The 27,241-nt window shown below is 42.1% G+C and overlaps 2 protein-coding genes across 8 annotated transcripts in view; both read left to right on the top strand.

Moving 5' to 3' along the window:
- Gpbp1l1 (GC-rich promoter binding protein 1 like 1) overlaps positions 1–19,964 on the top strand; it is a 34,701-nt gene extending 14,737 nt beyond the window's left edge. For all 3 annotated transcript variants that reach the window (XM_040756907.1, XM_040756905.1, XM_040756906.1), the window contains exons 2-12: positions 867–1,887; positions 2,792–2,904; positions 5,219–5,348; positions 6,213–6,499; positions 9,427–9,499; positions 11,144–11,337; positions 12,159–12,299; positions 13,871–14,029; positions 15,586–15,710; positions 16,848–16,950; positions 19,090–19,964. In XM_040756907.1, coding sequence (XP_040612841.1) covers positions 2,845–2,904; positions 5,219–5,348; positions 6,213–6,499; positions 9,427–9,499; positions 11,144–11,337; positions 12,159–12,299; positions 13,871–14,029; positions 15,586–15,710; positions 16,848–16,950; positions 19,090–19,242 — 1,425 coding nt within the window. In that variant the 5' untranslated portion in view covers positions 867–1,887; positions 2,792–2,844 and the 3' untranslated portion in view covers positions 19,243–19,964. The remainder of the gene's footprint in view (positions 1–866; positions 1,888–2,791; positions 2,905–5,218; positions 5,349–6,212; positions 6,500–9,426; positions 9,500–11,143; positions 11,338–12,158; positions 12,300–13,870; positions 14,030–15,585; positions 15,711–16,847; positions 16,951–19,089) is intronic.
- Positions 19,965–21,922: 1,958 nt separating this feature from the next.
- Positions 21,923–26,047, top strand: Ccdc17 (coiled-coil domain containing 17). 5 transcript variants are annotated; one of them, XM_040756903.1, is made up of 13 exons: positions 22,523–22,861; positions 22,935–23,006; positions 23,111–23,255; positions 23,333–23,495; positions 23,579–23,662; positions 23,747–23,865; positions 24,023–24,193; positions 24,407–24,552; positions 24,660–24,751; positions 24,870–25,088; positions 25,196–25,397; positions 25,460–25,570; positions 25,752–26,047. In XM_040756903.1, exons 1-13 carry the CDS (start codon positions 22,688–22,690, stop codon positions 25,884–25,886), a joined length of 1,833 nt encoding a protein of 610 aa, XP_040612837.1. In that variant the 5' UTR covers positions 22,523–22,687; the 3' UTR covers positions 25,887–26,047. The 5 variants fall into 5 exon arrangements, 4 of the variants coding, with proteins under 4 accessions (XP_040612837.1, XP_040612838.1, XP_040612836.1 ...); XM_040756904.1 differs by having other exon boundaries at positions 22,524–22,861; positions 24,657–24,751; positions 24,885–25,088; XM_040756902.1 differs by having other exon boundaries at positions 22,524–22,861; positions 24,657–24,751.
- The last annotated feature ends 1,194 nt before the right edge of the window (positions 26,048–27,241 follow it).

Genomic DNA, 27,241 nt, shown 5'->3' with positions numbered 1-27,241 from the left:
GCAATATTTTTGTCATGTTAGTACATATCGAGTCAGATCAGAAGAGCTTTTTGTCTCTAAATCGATAGTTATCTGAAATATGTAAGGCAGATAGGTTGTTTTAAGGATCTACCTTTGAATAATACCTAATAATTAGGCAGTGATGCCACTGGTCGTATTTCTACACACTGTATGCTTTTTTTTTTTTTATTTTTGGTTTTTCGAGGCAGGGTTTCTCTGTGGCTTTGGAGGCTGTCCTGGAACTAGCTATTGTAGTCCAGGCTGGTCTCCTACTCACAGAGATCCGCCTGCCTCTGCCTCCTGAGTGCTGGGATTAAAGGTGTGAGCCACCAACGCCCGGCCCACTGTATGCTTTTGACCTAGGTAAGTTGAAATCTAGATGTAAAAAGATCCAGTAATTAACATTTCTGAATTAACTTTGATGTCTACTTGGAGAAACAGTTGTATTAAAGGTCAATGGGCAGAGGCAGGCGAATTTCTGTGAGTTCTAGGCCAGCCTGGTCTACAAGCTACACAGAGAAACCCTGATTCAAAAAAAAAAAAAAGTCTGGTCAAGTGACAGATAAAACCTTCCAAGGGCTTAACAAAGGTTGGGTGTGGTAGAATATGCCTGTAGTCTGAGTGCTTGGAAGACTGAGGCAGAGGGTGTTCAGGTCAGGAAAAACCTGGACAGAGTAGCAATTTCCTTGTCTCAACAACAAAAAGACTCAGTCATGCTTCAGGCCCTGACAAATTAAATTAGTATCTAAATTGAACTTAAGGATTTTACTGTCAAGATCATGGTTTGATACATTCATTCAAAGTTAGATGTGACTGGTTTTGCCTTTTCTAATTATGTGTTTTAATTTTTGTTTTCTCATTTGTAGATTGGTAGATTCAAGTGGCCTTTTTAATGATTGAGTAATGATGGAGATGGACCCAAATTAGAAAGTGATTTCTTCAATAAAGCAATAGAAGATTCTTCATATCACTTCTGGAAAGCTCAGTTCAGTTTTTGGGAAGGAGGAGAACAAGTGAAATAACAGAAAATTGATAAGAAGAAACCCTCATTTTGGAATTTCTCCTTGACCCTTTTCTACTTATAATTTTGCTTTGAATTTATAAATAGTAAAGACCAAAGAAATAGGATACATATTAGAAGCTTTATACCAAGAAATTCGCCTTGAAAGCTGCTATTCCGTGGCAGGAAAGATATATCAAGTTTCTGTCTGATTCCTTTATTTAAAAACAACAAACCCAACAAATCAAAATTCCTTATATCTTTAGATTTTGAATTTTAAGACAGATAAAAGAATATATCCACACTGTTTTAAGCAGTTGTGTAAGATAATGACATTTGTATTTTAAAGGCTTTTGTTGTAGGTATTTTGCCACTGGAATTGATTGCTCAGAAGATATCTTATAGTGCTTTACTATTACATTTTTGGTCTTTCATCTTGATGACATTTCTTGCCCACACCTGAAACCACCTGTCTTTCTAGCTATGACCTTGTTATGAACAGTATTTGCACTCACTGTGCAAATGTACATGTTTTGCCTATTTGAACAACATTATAGTGCCATTACTCAAGGAAGTTGAATGAGGTGAACGTAGAAATAGCTTTTCCCCCTTTCCCCCCTTTTTTAAATGTAACAAATAACTTTTTATGTTCCCCTTCCCCCTTCCCCTTCCCCCTTTCCCCTTTGGAAACGTGTCAGGAACTAGATAGTTCAGGATGAGTAATTGAGAGGATTAAGAGAGTGAGCCACACAGAGCTGGGCTTCTTTGTGCTTCATCACAAGGCGTGCTGCTGGCCAGGCTGCTTAAGCACCCTTTTTACAAGAAAACCTCGTGGAAGATACAGCTGGCAACTTTGGAAACAGGACCACAGAGGTGACACTCTGAGGGTAAATATCATCCATGTGTCTTTAGGAGAATACATACACAAGTATATGCTGTGGGAAAAATGTGTTATGCTATGAAGTATTTAATTTTGGAAAATATCAATGATTTGTGTACATCAGTGCTATCTCTGAGGAAAACTGATACAAGTTGGTGTGTGAGGAAATATTTGTAAATGGAAAAGCTCATGAGGTTCTATAGCCGTGATTTTCAACCTTCTTAATGCTATGACCCTTTAAGTTCCTCACGTGGTGGTGACCCCCAACATGGCTTTTTTTCTTTGCTGCTTCATAACTAATTTTGCTATTGTTAAGAATAATAATATAAATAATATCTGATATGCAGGACATCTGATATGCAACACTGTGAATGGTCCTTCTCAACAGGAGTTGCAACCCACAATTTGAAAACCAATGTTATATAGATATCTAATGGTTGAAAGTTTTTTGTGTGTGTTTTGGGGGGGGGCAAGGATTGGTTCTTTTCAGAGCATGTTTCTCTGTGTAGTATTCCTGGCTGTCCTACAACTTGCTTTGTAGACCAGGTTGGCCTTGAACTCACACAAATCGATACCTGCCTCTGCCTCTTGAATGCTGGAATTAAAGGTGTGCATCAGCAGGTCCAGTTTCTACTGTAATTTTTTAAAATACGTGTTTGTTTGCTTAATCATAGGCTAAAACTCAAGAACACATTTGCTTCCTTCATATAACCTTCCATATTTCCATCGCGCACATGTGTGTTTTCATAGTCATAAAACAGCAGGAAACCGTTGCTTTTATTGGAATTCTTGGGAGTAATCTGTAGGCAAATTCAGGGGTTAGGTGCTTTGTAAAGGAGGATTGTAGATTAATCACAGACTCCTTTTATGTCATACTGTTAGAACCATGAGTGATTTGTGTTGCCTCTTAGATCCTGGCCATGAGGTTGGATGCCTCATCTTGCTGAAAAGACACTGGACCTAAATGGCGCAGCATGACTTTGTTCCTGCTTGGCTAAATTTCTCAACTCCACAGACAGCTAAGGTACGCCTTTTCATTCCTACTAACTACTCAAACATACCAGTTCTTGTCTCTCTCTCTCTCTCTCTCTTTTTTTTTTTCCTTTCTCTTTTTGGTGGGGGATGGGGGAAGTTAAGACAGGGTTTCTCTGTGTAGCCTTGGCAGTCCTAGAACTAGCTCTGTAGACCAGGCTGGCCTCGAACTTACGGATCTGCCTGCCTCTGCCTCTGAGCATATTCTTCTTTTCTTAATTTTTCTTTTTATTGTTTTTGGTTTTGTTTTGTTTTAGATTTATTTTACATGTGTCAGTGTCTTGCTCAAAATATATGTATCTATGTTTACCACATGTATGCCAGTTGCTCAAAGAGATCAGAGAAGGGAATCAGATCCCCTCTGGGTGGTTTGAGCTACCCTATGGGTTCTGGGTGTTGAGTCTGGGTCCCTTCAAAATAACCAAAACAAAAGCCTGGCATTATAGGCACATGCCTTTAATCCTAGCACACAGGAAGCTGAGGAAGTGGATCTCTGAGTTTAAGGTCAGCCTGGTCTACAAAGCTACACAGAGAAATCCTGTCTTGGAGTGGGGGGCTAATAGATAGATGGATGGGGTGGATGGGTGGGTGGGTGGGTGGGTGGGTGGGTGGATGGATGGATGATAGATAAAATAGCCAAAACAAGAACGGCAGTACAGCCTGAAATCTGAAACAGAAGCCACACACCAGTCAGGATGAAAAGAACTAGGATGCTGGGCTGTGGTAGTAGCACTTGGGAGGCAGGCAGATTTCTGTGAGTTCAAGGCCAACCTTGTCTACAAAGCAAGTTCCAGGACAGCCAAGGCTATACAGAGAAACCCTGTCTCAAAAAAAAAAAAACAAAATAAATAAACAAACTAAATAAAATAAGGAAAGAGTGAGTAAGTATGCAATTCACATCAGTGTCTATCTTAAAGCCAGTACCTCTTAATCTCTTTTTTTAATGTGTGTGTAAACATATGTGCAAGTGCCCTTGAAGGTCTTTGAAAAATGGTAAGGGCAAAAAAACCAATAAGGTCCCTGCTCAAATAAGGTCACAGTAAGTGGCTTGCTCGTCTCCTTTTCCTCACACGTATGTGATAGTGTCAGCAAAACTCAGGGAGGATCTTTCCTGCTCAGTCGCATTGACCCTTCTCTGGAAACCACACATAGTCACATTCAAGATAGTTCAGTGAAGCTGACAACTTAAACCAACCACCAGTATCACTTATAGGTAAAAGATGTATAGAAAGCTGACGAGAAGGCTCAGTTTATAAAGTAATGTACAAGCATGGGAATCAAAGATTGGATTCCCAGCATTCAATTTAAAACCTGGGTAAGCACAGTGACCCACCAATAATTCTAATGTTAATCCCAATACTAGGAAAATGGAAACAGGATTCCTCAGGCAAGCTTGTCTAGCTGAATAAGTGAACTCCAGGAGTGATTGTCCCTGCCTTGGGAAATAGAGAGCAAGCAAAGAAGACACAGTATGTCAACTTTAGGCTTCTGTATACCTACATGTGTCTAGACACCCACTTACACACACTCAAAAAAGAGACTTAGAATAAAAATCTATGGAATAGGAATATTAGAGTTAACCTGTGATCTTTCAAAAGCCTCTTGTATTTATTTAAATTCAAAGACTTGTAATCCCCCTGATTTTTTCCCTCATGTATAAATAAGATGAAGCTGATACTAAAATTATAGTATTGCCACAAATATGAAGTACTGTTTAGAAAGAATTTTTTTTTTTTTTTTTTTTTTTTTTTTGGTTTTTTGAGACAGGGATTCTCTGTGGCTTTGGAGGCTGTCCCGGAACTCACTTGGCAATCCAGGCTGGTCTTGAACTCACAGAGATCCGCCTGCCTCTGCCTCCCAAGTGCTGAGATTAAAGGCGTGCGCCACCAACGCCCGGCTTAAAAAGAAGTATTTTAAGACAATGGTAATACAGAAGTGGTGGATCATGGCTGTAATCCCAGTAGTCTGGGAGCTAAGGTAGGAGGATTGCCATAAGTCTGTTGCAAACATTGGCTACATAGTATATTCTAGGCCATTTGTGTTAGAGAATGAGACCCTGAATCACAAAACAGAAATTGTAGTAAACTGGTTATGGTGGTTCACATCTATAATACTAGCTTTTTTTGTTTAGTTTTGAGGCAAGGTCTCCTGTGTAGCTGACCTGAACTCACACAATTATGTCTCAGTCTTACTTAGTGCTAATGTTGGACTGCCACACAGGTTGTTGTTTTTTAATACCTGATTTAGAACCTAATAATATACTGAAAGAAACTAAATCTTTGCCTCTCTACATTTTATAATATTAGTCATCTACAGCCACCTTTGACAAACACGGAGAGCACCTATCCCGTGGGGAAGGTAGATTTGGAGTAAGCCGTCGTCGACATAATTCCTCGGATGGCTTTTTTAACAATGGACCTCTAAGGACTACGGGAGGTGAGTCATTTCCAGCTGTTTTGACCATATATTTAAACTATTTAGAGCCAGGCATGATGGTGCACACTGTTAATCCCCAGCACTCAAGAGACAGAGGCAAGTGGATCTCTTGTGAGTTCCACGCCAGCTTAGTCTGCCTAGTTTCAAGATAGACAAGGTTAAATAGTGAGGTATTGTCTCACAAAGACCAAAACAGCAATGGTAGTGCATGCCTGTAATTCCAGCACTTGGGAGACAGAGACAGATGAATCTCTTGAGTTGGAGACCTGCCTGGTCTACAGAGCTAGTTCCAGGACAGCCAGGGCTACAGAAAGAAAAAACCAACAAACAACAAATAAACTGCTGTTTAGGTCAAACTCAGGCTGGCTATCTGTCAATAATCTAGAAGTAGTCATTACCGAGTTTCTACACCTAACATGTTGTCATGAATCATCTTTTCAATGAAGAACTAATTGAGAAGGAATGGGGAATTTACTCGGTGGTAATGTGTACATTAACACAGCAGGACCCTCAGCTGGATTTCCAATACCTTGAGGCTGGGAGAATTGCCTCACAAAGAAGAGGTATATTTAATGGTTTCTTTATGTGGACTTTGTTTGTTTCAAAACAGGGTTTCTCTTCGTAACCTTGAAATTCACTCTGTAGACCAAGACTGGCCTGAAACTCACAGAGATCTGTCTGCCTCTGCCTCCTGAGTGCTGGGATTAAAGGTTTGTGCCACCACTACCCTGTTTATGTGGACTTAATGGTTTTCTGAAGGCCTTTTGAAAGTAACTTTAAGCAAAGCAGGAAGCATTTGACCAAGTCATTTCTAGATTTATAAGAAACAGACAAATACTACCTTACTTTTCTTTGCTATTTTAGATTCTTGGCACCAACCCTCTCTATTCCGTCATGATTCTGTGGACTCTGGAGTCTCTAAGGGGGCATATGCTGGAACCACAGGGAATTTATCTGGTTGGCATGGCTCTTCCCGAGGTCATGATGGCATGAGCCAACGAAGTGGAGGTAGCACAGGAAACCATCGACACTGGAATGGCAGCTTCCACTCTCGGAAAGGCTGTGCCTTTCAAGAAAAACCACCAACAGAGATTCGGGAAGAAAAAAAAGAGGTTAAAGTAGAAAAATTGCAGTTCGAAGAGGAAGACTTTGTAAGTATGAAGCTTTTAACTGCATAGTTAAAAGTAAACAATGTCTTTTAGAAATATAGGACCCTGTTTATTTGTGTTAGGGTCGCACTTTGTAGAACAGGCTGACCTTCAAATTCAGTGCTCTACCTGCCTGTGCCTTCAGAGTTCTGGGATTAAAGGTGTGTACCACAAATCTCAGCCTGGGGCCCATTTGAATTTATTTCTGTTTATATCTATTATGCCTTTATTTTAAAAAAATTTTTTGTGGATTTTGCACAATAAAGTATAAAATTTTGGGGCTGTTAACTGTAGTCAATGACATTTGATGCTTAGATTATAGTTTAATTTGATTTTTATTATGTGTGTATGAATGCACATATGCCATACATATACATGTCTTGAGGTCAGAGGACAACTTTCAAGAGTTGGTTCTTTTCACTGTATAGAGGCCTGGGATTGAACTAAGTCATTAGGCTTAATGACAGGCACCCTTAGCTACTGAGCCACCGTGGCTAGTCACAAACACCCTTAAAAGGATATATTATCAGCTGGGCGGTAGTGGCGCACGCCTTTAATCCCAGCACTGGGGAGGCAGAGGCAGGCGGATCTCTGTGAGTTCAAGGCCAGGCTGGACCGACAGCCTCCAAAACAGAGAAACCCTATCTTGTAAAATCTAAATAAATAAATATGCCCGGTATATTATCTTTTTAGCATATAATCACTGTTATCTTTATTCAGTAATTTGCACTTTTTTTTTTGAGATGAATATACAAACCAGGCATGGTGTCACAAGTCTGTGATCCCAGCACTAAAAGGCAGAGACAGGCTAATCTCTGATTTAGAGGCCTGCCTGATCCATATAAAACCAACCAGTATTCTGTTCTTGAACAAAGCTCCTCACTGAGGACAACTGTTGGCAATATATTCTGGAGTGAGCTGTGCACAGATAGAAATAATATACAAAGGAAAAAGCTTAGATAAAAGGTAAGAGGTAGACATTAAAGAAAGTAAAGCCAGGTGTTGTGGTGCACACCTTTCATCACCCTCAGAAGAGGCATAGAAGCACCAGAAAGACAATCAACAAAAGATAGATATTCACTGTGTAGTCGGTGTCTGTGGCTATGGCTCAGTGATAGAGTTCATATTGTCATGTGAAAACTCTCCTCGATTGCAGCTGATTACTTAATAGAAACCAGAACTTGGAGTGATTAGGTTAAAGGCAGGAGTACTTTTATAGCATGCATATGGTGCTTGATGTGTGTATGTGTGAACTAATAGAGATTACAGCGTGTACTATTTATAGTCCCTAAAGTGAAGATATACTGTATAACTAGTTCTGAGGAGAAAATAAAAAAAAAACATGTCTGAAAGTATCTGTAAAATACTGGCATTGCTATGTAGAGACACAGTCTAAAGTGGTAGAGAGGATCCTGCTGCAGGAGGATCTAAGCCATCTTTACTTCAAGTTTGGGCTAGAGAGGTAGCTTCATGAGTAAGCACATTGGTGGCTACTTGAGAGGACTTGGTTCAGTTCCCAGCATTACCAGGAAGCTCATAACCATCTGTAACTCCAGTTCCAGGAGATCCAGCACATTTTTCTGGCCTCCAGAGGGACCAGGCATACATGTGGTACACAGACATACATGCAGACAAAATACCCATTAAAATAAAATGGAAACACAAAAAACCTAAGTTGAGCCCAACTTAACTAAATTGAAAATTTCAATAAATTTGTCTAAATTTGGATGTTCCTATAAAAACAAATCAAAGCCCTCTATTAGTGAACAAGGTACCTAGCTTGTGGTCTTGAAATACATTTGTGAACAAGGTATTATAAGATGAAGTATTTTTTTTTCATTCTACATGGAAAAGAATTAAAGGCTACTTAGACCTCTACCTAAAATATTCATGGCTCCCTTGGGCTGGAGAGATGGCTCAGAGGTTAAGAGCACTGACTGCTCTTCCAGAGGATCTGAGTTCAATTCCCAGCAACCACATGGTGGCTCACAACCATCTATAGTGAGATCTGGTGCCCTCTTCTGGTGTGCAGCCATACATGGAGGCAGGATGTTGTATTCATAATTAATAAATAAATCTTAAAAAAAATAAAAAAAAAAAGATTCATGGCTCCCTTGATAAAGTTGCCTGCTACCAAACTTGACTACCAGAGTTCAATCCCTAGGACCTATGCCAAAGAAGAGAAGTGACTTAAGTTGTCTCTTGAACTGCACACACAGACACTCAGCTAATAAGAATGGAGAGAGATGGCTCCGCATTTAAGGGGACCTGAGTTCAGTTTCTACCACCTACATCAAATTGTGCACAACTTCCCATAGTCTGACTCCGGGAAGATCTGAGGCATCTGGCCTCCACAGGCATACAAACATACATATAATAAAAATAAATTTTACACAGATGAAAACTGGTCGTGGTGATGCACATCCTAACACTTGGGAGGCAGAAGCAGGTGGATCTCTTGAGTTCAAGGCCAGACTGATCCACAGAGTGGGTTCCCGGACAGCCAGGGCTACACAGAGAAATCCTGTCTCAAGAAAACAAAACAAACCATCAATGTGCTTAATAGGCACATAAATACATAATTTAACAGTTAAACTAATGTGATGAAATTGGAGATACTGCATAAATAGGGATAGTATCTGAGAACTATAGATAGAATATAATTTAAGAACATGTTCAGGGGCTAGTAGTGTGGCTCTGTAGTTAAGCATAACTAACACATAAGAAACTGACAAAATAAGACTCAAGCTACAATAAAATAGCTACTGATTTCAGATTTCAACATAATTTACATTTTTAATATACTATTAGTTGGAGCTGATAGTTTATAAATTTTTTGGTAGCTTTGGTGATAGTTACTTTGTGAGAAATTCCAAAGTGATGAGTTTTCTGTGTCTATCAACCATTCATATCCCCCTTTTGTTCCCTAGCCTTCTTTGAATCCAGAAGCTGGCAAACAGAATCAGCCATGCAGACCTATTGGGACCCCTTCTGGAGTGTGGGGTAGGTACATTTTGCTATCTTAAAAGCATAGCTTGAAATTTTTTTTAAAGATTTTATTTCTTTATTGTATATACAGTATTATGTATGCCTGCACACCAGATCTTATTATAGATGGTTGTGAGCAGCCACCATGTGGTTGCTAGGCATTGAACTCAGGATCTCTGGAAGAACAGCCAGTGCTATTAAACTCTGAGCCATCTCTCCAGCCCTGAAATTATTATTTAATAGAAAAATAAAAATTCTTCCTTTTTTGTTTTTGTTCTTAATTCTTGTTTCTCATCTTTTTGCCTAGGGTAACTAACACGTTAGTCGCCAGTAAGCATCCATAGGAGAATAGTCTATCCCCATAAAACCATCCAAGCATAATGGTTTTGGTGGAGACACAATACAGACCATTGAAAGCTTGTTGAATCCTAATTGAGACTTGGGTTTTTGTTTTCTGGTGGTTTTAGCTTGAATTGTTTGGGAGTTTAAATGTTTCTGTTTTTGTGTGTGTCTGTATATGTATTCAGGTTGCCTGGGAAGTCCAGATGAGGATGATAGATTCTCCTAGAACTAGAGTTAATAGGTGATATGGTCCCTGGAACTGAACTTAGTTCTGCTAGAGTCGTATACACTGAGCCATCTCACTGGGCCTCATAATGTTTGGTAGTGGTGGTTTTTTGAGACATTGTCTCACTGTGTGGCCCAAAGAGGTCCACCTGCTTCTCCATTCATGACTAACGTATATTCTTACTTGGTTGTGCCTGAACAATCACCCTATTTGTCTTACAAGCTAAACCCTTCTAAGGACTGCAAATCTTTGTGCTTCAAGACTGGTTTATAAACTTAGTGATTCATATGCTGCCTTTTTTTTCTGTACAGTTACCAAATGGTATTTAAAAAAAAAAAAAGGAATGGCTAGGCCTTTAATCCCAGCACTTGGAAAACAGAGATAGCTGGATCTCTCGAGTTCGAAGACAAGTCTGGGCTACATAGTGAAGTTCCAGGTTAGCCAAAGAGACCTTTTCTCCAAAAACAAATTAAGGGGCTGGAGATATGGTTCAGGGTTTGAGTATTGGCTGCTCTTCTAGAGGACCAGGGTTTGATTCCCAGCACCCACATGGCAGCTCACAACCATATTTAACTCCGAGTATCTGACATCCTCCTCTGGCCTCCATAGGTACTAGACACACATGCATTGTGCAGACAAAACACTAATGCACATTAGTTTAAAAATAAAATGAACTTTAAAAAGTGTTAATATTTTTCCTGAGTCACATGAGCACATGCATTCATACACAAAGGCAAGATTTGGTCATCCTTGGGTGGTGTTCTTCAGAAGACATCCACCTTGTTTTTTAAACAGTTTCGTAGACCTAGTATGATAGGTTGGCAGGCCAGAGAATCCCAGGGATTCACCTATCTGCCCAATGCTGAGGTTACAAGTATATGTACCCTGTTTTCTTTTGTTTTTTAAACTCAGGTTCTGGAGATTAGCTCATATACTTATGCTTGCATGGTAAACACTTCACCAACTGAACTACCTCCCTACCCATTGTGTCATTCTTCAGGGTTTTTGTTAAATGAACACAAGGTAATGTTTGTCCTATGTTGAAGGTAAAACTATTGTTTAAACTGTGTCTCCACTCTTATATTTCACAGAAAATCCACCTAGTGCCAAGCAACCCTCAAAGATGCTAGTCATCAAAAAGGTTTCCAAAGAGGATCCTGTTGCTGCCTTCTCTGCTGCATTCACCTCATCAGGATCCCACCATGCAAATGGGAACAAAGTGTCAACTATGGTCCCAAGTGTCTATAAGAACTTGGTTCCTAAGCCTGCACCACCTCCCTCTAAGGTATGAGTTGCAGTCACAATAGGAATTTTGAAAAACAGATTTGATAAGTCCCATGCTATTGAATATATTTGTATTTTCTGACAAAGTGTTCATTAGATATTCAGTGCCTGTACAGTGTAGAATTATATTCTCATTGCCAGACTCTGCCAGTGCCAATTCACTAGCTTTGTTTGTAAGGTCGTTCTTTGTTGTTTTTGTTAATAACATTAACATCTGTCTGATCAATCATGCTGAATACCTTAGCTGCCACTTCCCTTTTACTCTTCTTTTTTTTTTTTGGTTTTTCGAGACTAGGTTTCTCCATGTAGTTCTGGCTGTCCTGGAACTTGTTTTGTAGACCAGGTTGGCCTTGAATTCACACATATCCACCTACCTCTGCCTCTTGAGTGCTGGGATTAAAGGTGTACACCACTGTGGCTGGCCCATAAGTATATTCTACTTTATTGCTCTTTTTTCTCTTAGCTAGGAAGAAATTCCTGTTGAGGTCTTCTGTGACTCCTGTGTATTATATACATACAAACATCTGAGTAGTCCTTCCATCTCCATCATTGCATAATGCTGGGTCTCTTCACACAATTACAGAGATTAGGGTTGCAATTAAATGCTTTGAGAACTATTATGATAGAGAAAGCCCTACCCACACCAGGGCTTGTGGCTTTTCTGTTACCCATCTGCCTAAGCTCAGAAAGGTTTTGCATATATTGATGGGTAAGCTCTTGGAATTTATATTTCCACACAAGTATCACACTTTCTTTTGATTTTGCCATCTAAGTGCCTGTCTGTGTGTTACTTTTTGCTGATTGTTCTTTATTCCCATATAGCCCAATGCTTGGAAAGCTAACAGAATGGAACACAAATCAGGATCCCTTTCCTCTAACCGGGAGTCTGCTTTTACCAGTCCAATTTCTGTTACTAAACCAGTGGTACTAGCTGCTGGGGTAGTTCTAAACTCTCCCAAAGAGGTGAGTAAGGATAATTTCGAATAGTGCCTTTTTTTTTCTCTTATGTATTTTGTGTTCACTGTTTTGCCATGGGTGTCAGGCCCCCTGGAACTGAATTTATAGGCAGTTATGAGCTGCCATGTGGGTGCTGCGAATTGAACCCAGGTCCTCTGGAAGAGTACTGAGCCATTTCTCCAGACACTCCTTTTTCTTTTTCTTTTTTTTTTAAAAAGACAGGATTTTGTGTAGCCCATGCTGACTTTGAAGGTCACCTTCAACACCTGATGCCTCCAACTTATAAGTACTAATATTATATACATACACTAGTATGCCCAATTTTGTGCAGTGCTGGGAAACAAACCCAGGACTTTGTTAATTCAAGATGAGCACTGTACCCACTGAATCACATACCCAGCACAAAAGTTGGAGTTTCTTTCTTTCTCTTGTATAAAGATTTATTTATTTTCAGTGTATGAGTGTTTTACCTGGATATTTATATAAGATCACATCCCTTGGATCTGCAGTGACCGACCTATTTTTTTCTTTTTTAATTATTTATTATGTACACAGTATTCTGCTTGCATGTATGTCTGCGTCCCAGAAAAGGGTACCAGATTTCACTATAGATGGTTGTGAGCCACCATGTGGTTGCTGGAAATTAAATTCAGGGCCTTTGGAAGAGCAAGCCGTGCTTTTGCCTTTTTTTGCTTTTGCTTTTTTTTTTTTTTTTTTTTTTTTTTTGGTTTTTTGGAGACAGGGTTTCTCTGTGGCTTTGGAGGCTGTCCTGGAACTAGCTCTGTACAGGCTGGTCTCGAACTCACAGAGATCCGCCTGCCTCTGCCTCCTGAGTGCTGGGATTAAAGGCCTGTGCCACCACCGCCCAGTGCAAGCAGTGCTCTTAACTGCTGAGCCATCTCTCCAACCCCTGACCTATTTCTTAAAAATTGTGAAGGAATAATTTGGATGAGTTGTTCTTTCTGAGCAGTGTAAATGCCTAAGTCACAATACAGCCTGAGACAAGAACGTCATCCTAAGTTCCTGGCCAGCCTCTGATATACGGTGGGATCTTTGTACATACAAAGAACCCTTAGACTTTCCCATCTGTTTGTAATAAGGTATGCAATGTGAAGTGTGGTTACAACAAATACCAGACTACACTCATCTGACAGTAACTTCCAATAAATAGATTGGCCCTCCCCTGGTTTCTGTGAAAGGATTAAAATAGGTGTATGATATAAAACAGGTCTGTGTTATAAAAGTCCTACAAAATTAATGTTTTTAAATGAACTGATTTATGGGGAGTTTTTGTTGTTTTATGTATATGGGTGTTTTGTCTGTATGTGTGTCTCAAATCCCTAGAATTACAGAATGTTATGAGCTGCCTGACCCATAGGTTCTGGGAATTGATCCAGGGTCCTTAAGAAGAAAAGCTTGTGTTCTTAATTACTGAGCTTGTCTCCAGCCCTGTTTTTTTTTTTTTTTTTCCCCCCAAGCAAAAGACAGAAATCAACAAGGTATAGAAAGTAACTCATAGAGATTCCTAGTTTCTGCCATTTACTGTTAGGAGCAATCTATTTGTGGTGTTTGCCCAGAGTCCCTCCAGTACTACCCCTCCAATTGAGATCAGCTCCTCTCGCCTGACCAAATTGACCCGCCGAACCACGGACAGGAAGAGTGAATTCCTGAAGACTCTGAAGGATGAACGGAATGGAGACTGCTCAGAAAGCAGAGACTGTGACAAGCTAGAGGGGGTAAGAGTGTGGAGTTCTGGTGTACTATGTGTTTTTGTTCTTGTTGTTGTATGTGGGGGTTTTGTTTGTTTCTTGTTTTGTTATGGTTTGGTCTTTTCTTTTTTATTTCTTTTTATTATTTTATATGCATCAGTGTTTTGTCCTCATGTATGTCTGTGTGAGAATGTCAGGTTTTGAAGTTAGAGACAGTTGTGGGTGCTGGGATTTGAACCAAGGTTCTCTGGGAGAGAAGTCAGTGCTCTTAAACCACTGAGCCCTTTCTTTCTCCAGCCCGGTTTGGTGGTTTTTATTTATTTATTTATTTATTTTATTTTTTCCCAAAACAAAGTTTCTCTGTTGTAGCTAGCCCTGACTGTCCTGGATCTTACTCTGTAAACCAAACTGGTCTCTTAACTCAGAGTCAACCTGCTGCTGCCTCCTGAGCGCTGGGATCCCAGGCACATACCAGCCTGGCCTTGATACTTTTATGTATGGTTTTATTAGAAGGAACATTTGAATATCAAGCATTTTATATTAACATGTAGAATTTAAGAATAATTGTACGCTGCTAAGAATTAAAGTAGGATTACCATGTCTAGATTTTATATTTTGAGGTACATGTATTGCCATCTCAAGTTTTTATTCAAAATTAGTCATGAGCGCTGGTGAGATGTCTCAGAGGGTTGAGGCATTGTGTCCCAAGTGTTGGAATTACAAATGTACACCACCCCTCCCAGCCCTTCCTCTTAATTAAATTGTTAAATTAATGTCAAATTTTAAGTGTTCTTCATATGTCATAGAGAATACTTCCTTACTAGATAAAACTTTTACACATATTTTCTCCCAATCTAGCTTCCTGTCTTTGTGGGAAGGGATGCTGTGTCTTGCTGTATAACCCATACTGGCTTTGAATTTTTTATTTTGGTGGCTCTGCCTTCTCAATACTAGGATTACTGGCATGTGCTGTTATGCTGTATCTTTCTCTAATCAGTGTCTTTAACAGAGCAAAACTTGTTTTTAATGAAGTCTAGTTAAGGTTTTTGTGGGTTGCTCATTTGTTGCTTTGTCTAATAGTCACAGCCATGCTTAAAACCTGTGCTCTGTTCTGCTTGTCTTCAGTTGCTGAATACACTACAAATTTAGATTAGTGATTGTGTGTTAATGCCCGTTCCACCCCACTCCAACATTTCAGTGCTGGATCTTTTGACTCTCCTGTTAGTTTATTGGCACAGCAGGTATCAGTTTTTAAGTGGGAAAAACCTTTGTAGGTTAAGGGTGAGATGTGGTCTGGGAAACACTATTCTTTTTTTTTGTTTGTTTTGTTTTTGTTTTGTTTTTGTTTTTGAGACAGGGTTTCTCTGTATTGTTTTGGGGGCTGTCCTGGAACTCTCTCTGTAGACCAGGCTGGCCTCGAATTCACAGAGATCCACCTGCCTCTGCCTCCCAAGTGCTGGGATTAAAGGCGTGCGCCACCAACACCCGGCTGGGAAACACTATTCTAACTCCTCAGTTTTGCTAGTTGCTTATCTTGCTAGAAACTGTCATTGAACTAAGTCTGTCTATCCTTCTTTTGCAAGTTGGAGGGCAGCCACATACCCGAACCAAAGGAAAATGGAGAACAAGGTTGTCTTCAGAACGGTCTTTCTCTACCCATTGTGGAAGAAGGGGAGGTCCTGTCCCACTCTCTGGAAGCAGAGCACAGGTGAGGATAAGATGTATGGTATATGAGACCCTTAAACATATTTAAAACTTGTGACCATGAAATCTGACTTACTTTTGGTACCCCAGTTACCCTATTGCCCACTGGGCATTCTCTGGAATTTGGTCCCCTGTTTCACAATAACCCCATTTTTTGTGAAGTTTAATTTCAGTCTTGGATTTAGGAATAGTCATGGGAAAGACAAGATTTTCACAGATATGTTGTTGGCCCAACTGAGCAATTACTATAAAATCTCTTTAAAGGGGTCTTGCGAAGCCTGTATGTGGAACCAACTGGTTTGGTTTCGGTTTTTGTTTTTTGTTCAGACAGGGTTTGTCTGTATAGCTTTGGAGCCTATCCTGGAACATGTTCTGTAGAACAGGTTGGCCTCGAACTCAGAGATCTGCCTGCCTCTGCCTCCCAGGTGCTGAGATTAAAGATTTGGGCCACCTCCATTTTAGTGGAACTGACTGTTTGAACTGAAGACCTTGTATATAAAGTAATCTACTTTCTACAACCACATAGCACATGACACCTGCCAAGTATGGGCATACCTTCCTCACAGGAAGTTTGTGGTCCTCAGCCTTCCTAATGCTGTGACCTTTTAATACCAGTTCCTCGTGTTGTGGTGACCCCAACCATAACATTAATCTACATTTTATGAATCATAATGTAAATATTTTGACCCCCCCCCCAAAAGAGTTGTGCCCCACAGGTTAAGAGCCACTGGGCCAAAGGAACTTCAGGTTATCGAGGTTGTGTGAGAGATCTATCTACAAAGTCATGAAGTTGAAAGAGCTATAGAGCACAGAGATATGCTAATTTGTTCACAAGGAACAAAGAGTAATTTCTTCCTCCTCCTGTTTGGATCTATGAAAAGGTTCCTTATAGGAGGTTTTTGGTTTTTTATTTTGTTTTTTGTGCCATCTTATTTTTTGTTTCTACTCTTTTAAGGTATCATTCTCCCTTTAACCATGAAGAGCCTCTGTCTAATTATGAGCACCTGAGAAACTTGACCAACTAGGGAGAAAACAAAATTCTTCTATAACATCCATCCATTGGCCTTGGACAGGCATTTCCCATGGGTGCTAGTAACCTGTGTAGTCAAGCTTACTGGCATCATGTTTTTGCATCCTCCAGGTTGTTAAAAGCAATGGGATGGCAGGAATATCCTGAAAATGATGAGAATTGCCTTCCACTCACAGAGGATGAGCTCAAGGAGTTCCATATGAGAACAGAGCAGGTATGCACTCAGCCCTGAGCCCTGTCTTTAGACAGGCTCTCACCAAGTGTGGTGGTTTTGCACGACTTTAATCCCAGCCTGGTCTACATCCAGTTCCAGGACAGCCAGGGCTACCTACACAGGGAAACCCTTTCTCAGAAAGGGGGGGTTAGGGGGGAGAGGGAGAGAGGAACACAGGGACTGGAGAGATGGGGACATGGACTGAGTAGTTAAGAGCACTGACTGCTTTTGCAGAGAACTCTGGTTCAATTACCAGAACTACACGACAGCTCACAACTGGAGTTAACTCCAGTTCTACAACTTCTAACATCCTCTTACAGACATACAGGCAGGCAAAACACCAATGAACATAAAATAATAATAAATTATTACAACAAAAAGAGCTGGGTGGTGATGGCGCACATCTTTAATCCCAGCGCTTAGGAGGCAGAAGCAGGTGGATCTCTGTGAGTTGGAGGCCAGCCTGATATATAGGGTGAGTTCCAGGGCCAAGGCTACACAGAGAGACCCTGTTTCAAAACACACGCACACGCACACACACACACAGGAAATAGTCCTGGTAGTTTGGAACATTATTTTGTAAACCAGGCAGGCTACTTTGAATCTGCAGCAGCCCTCTTGCCTGTGCTTCTGCCTTATAATTGCTTAGATTATAGTCATGTGCTTCTGTAACTGACCAGGAAACCCTAAAGTTGAGAGAAAGACTTAAATTACTGTAGAAATAGAATGATGGGTGTCAGGCTGCCTATACAGTAGGAATCACAGATGATATAAGCCAGGCCCATGAGCAGATTTGCAAAGTAAGTAACAGGCCCCATGCTTACAGCTCTAACCCCTTAGCAGAACCACATGCTGTGCTCCTGAATCCTTAGGAAAAATGATCCTATCTTTCTGGGACTATGACCAGAGCTTGGATTCTTACTGAGTAAAACACTATCAGATCCTAGGTTTACAATACAAAAATGAACAAAAGAAATGAAATTTCTAAAGGCCTCTCTCACTGTCTGTAGCCATCCATCTGCAGCATAGATAATGGACTGCAGAGAGATCCCCCAGTGGTTAAGAGGGCACCCAGCTCCTGCCTAGGATTGGAGTTTGATTCTTAGCAGCAATATTGACTCAGAACTACATGTAACTCCAGCACAATAGGGTTTGAGGTCTCCGGCTTCCATAGACACAACACAGATGATTAAAAATAAAAATCTTGCCGGGCTTGGCGCATGCCTTTAATCCCAGCACTTGGGAGGCAGAGGCAGGTGGATCTCTGTGAGTTCGAGGCCAACCTGGTCTACAAGAGCTAGTTCCAGGACAGCCTCCAAAACAATACAGAGAAACCCTGTCTCGCAAAACCAAAAAAATAAAAAATAAAAAAAATAATAAAAATCTTGTCGGGCGGTGGTGGCGCACGCCTTTAATCCCAGCACTCGGGAGGCAGAGGCAGGCGGATCTCTGTGAGTTCGAGGCTGGGCTGGACCGATAGCCTCCAAAACATTACAGAGAAACCCTGTCTCGTAAAAAACCAAAAAAATCTTGGCTGGGCAGTGTTGGCAAATGCCTTTAATCCCAGCACTTGAGTGGCAGAAACAGGTTGATCTCTGATTTGAGGCCAGCCTTGTCTACAGAGAGAGTTCCAGGACAACCAGGGTGGTTACACAAGCAAATCTGTCTCAAAAAAAAAAAAACAGTAATAAATGATAATAGAAAAAGCATAAATGGCACCTGGGAAGTCTCATCATAGGGCAATGTACAGGCTGACATAAAAAGTGGGGACTCTAAAATCCCAAACTAGACATACTTAGACTGAGCTTTTTTTTTTTTTTTTTTTTTTTTTCTGCTTAGATGATCCAGGTATTGTAGCATATGTCTTCACAAGTTCAGCCCAGCACTTGAGGCAGAGGCAGGCACATCTCTGAATTTAAGGCCAACATGGTCTAAATAGGGAGTTCCAGGGCTACACAGTTAAGACCCTGTTTCTAAATAAAACAAATGAATTCCTTGAAAGGGTCATCTTACTGAAGTTTGAGAAGTACCACTTTAGGAGGTGTTAGATCTCTTGGGATTTCTCCTCTATTGGCAGTTCAATCCTCATGGACCAGTATAGTCATTGAAGGGTTTTGTTTTCTCTCCTATGCTCCATAGCTACGAAGAAATGGGTTTGGAAGGAATGGCTTCCAGCTGAGCCGCGGTTCTAGCCTGTTCTCCCCTTGGAGAAGCACTATCAATGTAGAGTGTGAGGACTCCGACACAGAAACAAGCAGTAGTGAGACGTCAGACGACGACGCCTGGAAGTAGAAGTAAAAGTGCTCACAGTTGACCTGCCCCACTCAGCTCAGCTTTGTGTTTAGAGAATATAAAAAGTGTTCTTTTCCTTTCTTACGTTGTTGAATACTTCATGCACAAGGGAAATAATCATATCCCAAAGAGAGAGCAATTGTCTTGCTTAGCTTTTGTTGTTGTTCCCTGTTATCTGCTTAATAGAGAGATATGTGTGGTGGAATTTTAAAGCACATACATAGTACCTGTGGGGCCGTGCACAGGTGGGAGCTGGCAGTGCAGAGATGCAGGGGGAGACACTGCTCTGCTCAGCAGCTTCTACTACCAGCCCTTGGACACTCACCCCTGTGCTCAAGCAATCATTGTCAATGACAAAGTGACTATTGAAGTTATAATTGTATTAAATTAATGCTAATAATTTGGATATTTTATTTTATTTTTGGCTGCTCGGGTAACTTAGCCCTTAACCAAGCATATGTGGTTGTTTTTTGTTTTATTTTTTTGTTGTTGTTTTTTTCTTTCTGGGTACAGCTGTAAAATATTTGGATATAGGAAATGTTATTCTTGCAGCCTTGATATTCAGGGTGGATTGTAAAATATGAATTTTTGTGAGATTTCAAAGATTAAGATTATTTTGATAACATTATTTACAGATTTAAAAGATGTGGTTATCACAAGTCTGTTGAGGGGGAAAACTACTGCATAAAATAACTAACGTGGAATAAATATTTTGCATCAGTTTGGATTGTCTTGTGTAAGAAATATATTTTCTTTAAAATTAGAGAGTAAATTCTTTTTTTTAGGGGAAATATTTTTAGAATTCTGGGAGAAAACTGAATTCAGCCCCACCTGAATTCCTTTTCAGCAAAAACCCCTGATGCAGAAGAACCTGTGCAATAAATTATTCAAAATAAACTACCTTTCCTTTCCTGAAAGAATTTTTTTTAGTGCCCAGGATTTACCAATATGCATGTGTTTGGGGATTTTATGACTTTTAAAGGAGGCCTCACTTGGTTTTACTACTTAACAAGAACTAGATACAGCCGGGTGTTGGTGGCTCACTCCTTTATCCCAGCACTCGGGAGGTAGAGGCAGGTGGCTCTCTGAGTTCAGAGCCAGCCTGTTCCACAAAGCAAGTTTCTGGGCAGGCTCCAAAGCAATACAGAGAGCCTGTCTCAAGGAGAGAAAAAAAAAAAAAGGACACAGTGGGGAATGAATGAACCAGGGCTGGCCAGTGGAAAGACCAAGAGGTAGACTGCAGAAGAGTATGTGACAGCCTGTGCTTCTTATAGTACAGCATAAATGAGTGAGCCATTTGCAAATCACAAAGATGACGGTTGAGATGGAGCAGTGAGAATTGTTGACTGGGCTAGTAAAATGGATTAAGGTACTTTCCCACTAAGTCTGACAACTAGCATTCAATCCCTGTGACCATGAGGTGGTACAACTTACTCCCACAACGTGTTCTCTGAGTTAGTACACTAAAGATTTGTGACTCCAACTGGGTTAATAAACAAGCTGACTTGCTAATAGCTGAGCAGAATAAGGCTAGGTGGGAAAGGTATGAAGCCACATGGGCAAAGCATAAATAAGAATTATGGGTTGTTTCAAATGTAAGAGTTAGCTAGTAACAACCCTGAGTTATTGGCAAATCATTTGTAATTAATCATCTGATTATTTGGGAGCTGCTTGGGGGACAGGAAAAGAATAGAGTTGTATATGTGCACATGGCATGCACACCTGTGCACACATACACACAAAATGAGTAAAGAGGTCTTAGTGTTTATGAGAACCCTGCTGTTCTTGCAGAGATCACGGTTTTGGTTTCATACCCATGTTTATTTTGGAGCCACTAAGATGGCTCAATGAGTGAGATTCCTGGCACCCACATGATGGAAGTAGACAGTTGACTCCCTCAAACTGTCCCTTTGACCTTCACATGTTTTGTCATGCATATGCTTATTGGCATGTACATATATGCACAAACTAAATGTTAGAGTTTTAAGATGTGTTAAGGAAACTTGCAGGTAGGGATGTAGCTCATTGGCAGAACACTTGCATTGCATGCCCAAGGCCCTGGATCTTATACCTAGAACCAGAAAACATCAACCTAAAAAGGATAACTTGGCAGCTTCAGCATAATGCTCATTTCTGAGTCCTGATGTAAACATTAAAAAAAATAAATGATAGCCGGGCAGTGGTGGCCGACGCCTTTAATCCCAGCACTCGGGAGGCAGAGGCAGGCAGATCTCTGAGTTCGAGGCCAGGCTGGACCGACAGCCTCCAAAACAATACAGAGAAACCCTGTCTCATAAAACCAAAAAACGAACAAAATACATGCTGGATTTGGAGAAAGGCCCAGTGGAGTATTCACTGGCTGCTCTTTCAGTGTTCCAGGGTTTGAATGCAAATAGCAGCCATAACTTAACTATAGTCCCAGGGTTTCCAGCTTCTAGACTCCTCATGATCTGCACACATGTAGTGTGCAGGCAAAATATCCATACACACAACAACAAAGTACCTTTAAATCAATGAATTAAGAATGTTGTTGGAAAAAAAAATCAAACTTGGGGTTGAGAAATGGATAGAGATTAACCACTTACTAGTTTGTTTTTAAAAACGTTTCTCAAGTTATGTTCCTTTTCCCTGTTGGAATTAAGCTGAATCGAGTACATACATTAAGACACTTCGTAAGTTGTCCCTCATACTTGGGGTGTTTGGGGCAAACACCTTAAGGTCCTGTCTTGTTTAGGAAAGGAGTGCTTTGAAAATTTCTACTTTTCATCCTGATGCATAGATTTCTGTTGGGTTCAAGATAATTTGACCAATCTTTGATTCCTTTATCTCATATACACTCCCCAACCCATCCCCTGGTTTTCATTTCTTCTCTGTCTACAGCTGGAAAAACCGGAGTCCCAGAATGGGAGGTACAGAGACAACTACATTTGGTGGGTTAATTCTGTAAAGGGGTTTGTTTAGAGGCATACTGTTCTATGAGCTTTACCTTGTGTGGGAAAGATGGCTTCCAGGCACAATACAACTTCAAGAGTTCCCTGTAGTGGAGAATAGCACTAACTTGAATTCTATCCACTTCAGAGAACAGCAGCGATAGAGACAGCACTTGCCTGACAGAGGCTAGGAAATGACCAAACTAATAAAAGGCCCAGCTAAGCAAAGAGGCTGTCTTTTCTATAGCCAAGGAAATCAAAGCGCCACCCACTTGTCCAAACTTAAGCAGTGGGTGGAACCGGCTGTGTGAACTTCATTTACTGGGGCTCCTCCCAAAGGTGACAAGACCTGCCTAGGCCTGTAACTTGCTGTCAAGGGAGCTAGAGCACCTCCGCAAACACAAACATAAATTTGAAGATCTTGGAGATGTAACAGAGTTGGCCTTTTCTCCTCTTTCGCTTCTCCTTTGCCATCTCTGTGGGACTGACTCCCGCTAGTTTCAGTAACAGATCCCATGGCCAATTACTCTGGGGATTCAGGATCTCTGCCCTGTAAGTCCTGTGATATGGTTTTCAGCTCCTGGGCTTTGTTAGCCATCCACACACAGCGATTCTGCATTGGCCGTCTGACTGCGGAGGTCACACGTGGGACGCAGCCTTCAGTAGCCATGGACCAAAGGGGCACCACGGTAAGAGTCACCTATGGCTTTGGCTAGGTTTCCCAGCAAGCAAGATTCTCAGGAGTCTTCTCTCTGCCCCCAGATTGCAGGACAAGAACAGAGCCGTTCAGAGCAAGAGGCCAGCAAACTTGCTCTAAAAAGGTTGACAGAGGAGGTACACACCCAACATAGCTACAAACTTCGTTATCTGTAGATACTAGTTGCGGTAGATCACCAGTTCAAAAATAGCAGGTGCAGTTGCTGAGACTGTCCCCACAGGAAATGCGTCTCTGGGCGACTGAGGGTCCCACCTCCCAGACTGCTGGAAGCCCTAGCGAAAGGCTGCGGGCGTTGCAGGGAACCCGCGCCAAGCGCCTGGAGGAGACAGAAGCCCAAAGCCGGGCCCTAGAGCGCCGCGGCCAGGGTGAGAGGGGCAGGCACTGCCGCTGGGCCTAACCGTTGTGCTAGGACTCACCCTGACTCGGCCCCTGTCTCTCTCAGAACTAAAACGGCGCCTCCTTGGCGTAGCGGGACTCAGGGGAGGATTATCCGCGCCATTCGGGCTCGAGCGCGAGCTCGGAGAACTCAGGGCCGAGGCCGTCCGGACGCGGGCTGCTCTGCAATCACTGGGTGCTCGCCTCTTGGCGATCCAGTCACAGCCGAGGTGAGGCTCCAGCCCAGCCTTGCCCGACTGTGGGCGGGGCTGAGTCTCCGGCGCGGGTCAGTGACATCATCTTTCCGCGCCAGGATCCCACAGGATTATTTTAAGGAGCTAGACTCCTGTTCCACATCGCTACCGGTCAAGCCAGGAACGCTTCCCGCAGAGATCCAGTGAGGTCCCGGGCTGGCACGGGGGTGATAGGAGTGGGAGGCTGTTCAGTCTGGGGAGACTGCTTTATGCTGCCTACTTGCTAGGGCCCTACGTGAGGCCTACGTGCGCGGTGGAGGCCGGGACCCTGGACTTCTGGACAAAATATGGCAGCTGCAAGTGGAGGCTTCAGCCCTGGAGTTGCGGCGTTCGCAGAACCGCAAGGGTGAACAGAAGGGGCCAGCCTAGAGGGCCTTTCCACACTAAGTTCCTAGACTTGGGAGGAGAAAAGGGTGTGAGGAAGGAAGGCACCACTAGCATGGGAGCCGCCTGAGCTCTAGGTAGAAAACCCATTGTCAGCTGAAGAATTCTGGCTTGTGCAGAAAACCTTAATGTTGGAGAACTACATAAAGCAAGGAATGGCACGTCTCTTAAATTCTTCTCAGATAAAGCAAGTGCCACCTCTGAGGAACTTTTAGTGGTAGAAGCTGAAAACCGGATCCTGGAAGCAGAAATCCAGGCCTTGCAGAAGGGCCTGAGTCTGGCGCCTTGGGGTCAGTGAAAACCCAACCCCTCCCTCACCATTCCAGGGAACCCAACCCAGGAGAGGGGGTGAAGGGACCATTCCTGGAGAATGAGGCCCATGTCTGTGTCATTCGTTTGTGTCTATGCACCTATCCTTGTGTCTTCGGTAGATGACCCTGTAGTCTTCTGATTTCTTGTTTCAGTTTAAGACTTCCTCCAGCTCAAGCCAACTGTGTTTCTAGGACCCAGGGAGCACCACCTCCTACGTGACCTCTGGCCACACCTGAGCAGAAGGGGTGATAACCCCCTCCTCCCACCAGCTGCACCTGCAATGCCACCACTTGCCAGCCCCACAAATGTCCACAACTCCCATGGCACTGCAACATCTGTGAGGAAGTTGGCAGAGACTGGGTTGATGGCTGGCAATCCTGACATGCATTTTGGGAAGCATAGGCAATTTGCAGTTCTGTATGGTTGAATTCTTGTCCACAGCAGGTACTTAATGTAACCATGACAAGGAATTTAGGACTGGATCGACACATCCTACCAGCACCTGATGTTCTGGGCCCTGCACCCTATGATCCTGGGTGAGGCCTGCTCCCTCCTTCAGTCTCTTTAACTCAGCCACGACTGACGTTTAAGAACAAAAGCTATCCAGGGTTGAGTACAGACTGGGGACAGGGATATGGTGTTCTGTGTTCTTAGACTCCTATTCTTCAGGGCTGGCCTTGTCATTTTCTATGACTTCCTGTGGGGCCTTGAGGCTTCGTGGATTTGGGTGCAGCTAATGACAAGCTTGGCCCGGGATGGACACGATACAGGAGGGACCACAGCATTGCCTCCAGCCCTTTGCCTACCACCACCTTCACCTGCTGGACCTATGGGCAACTGTGCCATCCTTGCAAGCAGGCAGCCTGTACCCAGGTCAGCAGTAGGTGTCAGTCATGAAGGCTTCATCTCATTGTTTAAGAGGGCCGAGTCCTATAAAATCCCTAGGAAGGTCTTACAACATGGCTTTGCTGCTTCTACAGGTTGCCTCCATCACCACTGGTATCTTTGATCTGTGAACTACAGGCATGGCAGGGAGTTACATGGGCACCACAGCCTAAGGCTTGGGCTTCACTATTGCTATTTGACCAAGATAAGCAGATGCTTAGTGGTCGATGGCGTCTCCCATTTCGGTCCCTTCCTAAGGCAAACCTCAGATTTAGCCAGCTGAATGAGATTCCCCAGGTGAGTGCAGAGGGTAGGGACTGAGCCTACTCCAAGATTCATTACCACTTGCCTTCTCCCAGCCAGGTCAAGGTGAGCTCTTTCTGAGGCTTGTGAATGCAAGAGATGCAGATGTCCATACACTGACAGAGATCAATCCAGCAAGTGCCCATGAATACCAGTACCCACCACTGGTAAGAGTCTACTGCAGCTAGGAAGCATGACTGATGAACTTCTGTTAATTAGCTAGTATGCATCAATGACTATAATTAACCCATTTGCTCCTTAAAATTTACCCATTAAATAAACAGTGTAGCAGAAACATAACTAATTTTTGTTTTAAAAACAAAACCCCTACCTTTTCATGTTCTACAGGTATCCAATTCATCTTCACTGGAAACCAGTTCCCTCACCCACAATTCTGGATTTGCTGATCCCCAACCTCCCACAGAAGAGGGTTTCATCAGTGTCAAGGATAAAGATGAGCATTTGAGCCCTCACTCGTTATGACTCCATAAAGTTTCTGAGGTTGATGGCCTGTTTCTAGACCTGCAGCTTTTCTAATGAAGTCTGGAATTAACAGTAAACTTCAAGCAAGCCAGCTAGATCTTTTTCCTGCATCTGTTTCCTTTTGAAAAGCACATAGCAGTAAATGATTTCAGATATTCACAGTAATGGCATGGCATTCCAATCTCTGAAAATAGCTAGGCCTTACTAAAGCCAGCTTTATCAGCAAACTTCACTCCACTCACAACTTTCCCAGGACTTTCCACGATATTAATCTTCCAACATACAGGAATTTCCTGAAGATTGAGATTCCAGGGTAGACCTTAGCCCAATTATGTTCCAGCCAAGCAGAGGATCATGTACTGGAATATTATTTTGGACCCAACTATAGATGCAATCAGCAAAGATCTTGTACAGGTCATATCAAGTCTGATCCAACTGCAAAGACAATGGGGAAAAACACTTTAGGACTCAGAATATAATAATACAAAGACATCTCAAGAAGACACTTCAAAGTCAGGATGAGCCAAGCTTTAGTGACCATCCCAGAGAGTTTGGAAAATAACTGAAAAACTTTCATTCAGCACACCACCATCCTCAACACTATACTGCTCTAACAGCAATGAGGGGAATCTATTTCAATGGTGGCATTTTAAAAACACCCTTATGCCGGGCATTGGTGGCGCACGCCTTTAATCCCAGTACTCGGGAGGCAGAGGCAGGCAGATCTCTGTGAGTTCGAGGCCAGGCTAGACTGACAGCCTCCAAAGCAGAGAAACCCGGTCTCGTAAAAAAAAAAAAAAAAAAAAGACCCTTAATAAGGCAGCTCAGGAAGGGTCTGTTTGATTCATACACTGATTGTCACATTAGCATGACCACCATCCCTTAACTGTACACCCAGAACTGATGGAATAGCTTGCCACTCTACCCCATATCCCACAAAGAGGTACCAGGCAACCCAGGACCCTTCTTGTAAGGTCTTTGAAGTGTAATTCCAGAACAAGGTCGAACTGGTTTTTTAAATTAGCATATTTATTTTTATAAGGCAAAATTGCAGACAATATAACAATTCTAATTATTGACATGCTGGAACCTTTCTATATAGAACAGACTTTGTCCTCGTCCAGATTCTTCCTGAGCCTTTCCAGTCAGAGCTCATGTCTCTAATTTAAAACACCGTTTTCCTCAGAGATCACTTCCCAAGTATCCATCAGTTTTTCCAGGATACGATTATGGCCCAAAATTGGAAATCAGATGAACAGAAAATAGGCACCTAGTTCACATTCCATCATCCATTTTCAGCAGCATTCCTATCAGTTCTTGTTTCGCAGACCCCATCCAGGAACAGCACCACGGAA

Source organism: Mesocricetus auratus, unplaced genomic scaffold, assembly GCF_017639785.1.
Source record: "Mesocricetus auratus isolate SY011 unplaced genomic scaffold, BCM_Maur_2.0 Super-Scaffold_100014, whole genome shotgun sequence".
In the NCBI taxonomy this organism is placed as follows: Eukaryota; Metazoa; Chordata; class Mammalia; order Rodentia; family Cricetidae; genus Mesocricetus; species Mesocricetus auratus.
This window is presented reverse-complemented; position numbering and strand designations above follow the sequence as displayed.

What these genes read in the sequence shown, in the direction of transcription:
- Ccdc17 (XM_040756902.1), top strand. Translation starts at nt 22,688, where the DNA reads ATGGCCAATTACTCTGGGGATTCAGGATCTCTGCCCTGTAAGTCCTGT. An exon ending in CCTAGAGCGCCGCGGCCAGG is followed by an intron (nt 23,256 to 23,332) that starts GTGAGAGGGGCA and finishes TGTCTCTCTCAG; the next exon opens with AACTAAAACGGCGCCTCCTT. An exon ending in GCGTTCGCAGAACCGCAAGG is followed by an intron (nt 23,866 to 24,022) that starts GTGAACAGAAGG and finishes TGGCTTGTGCAG; the next exon opens with AAAACCTTAATGTTGGAGAA.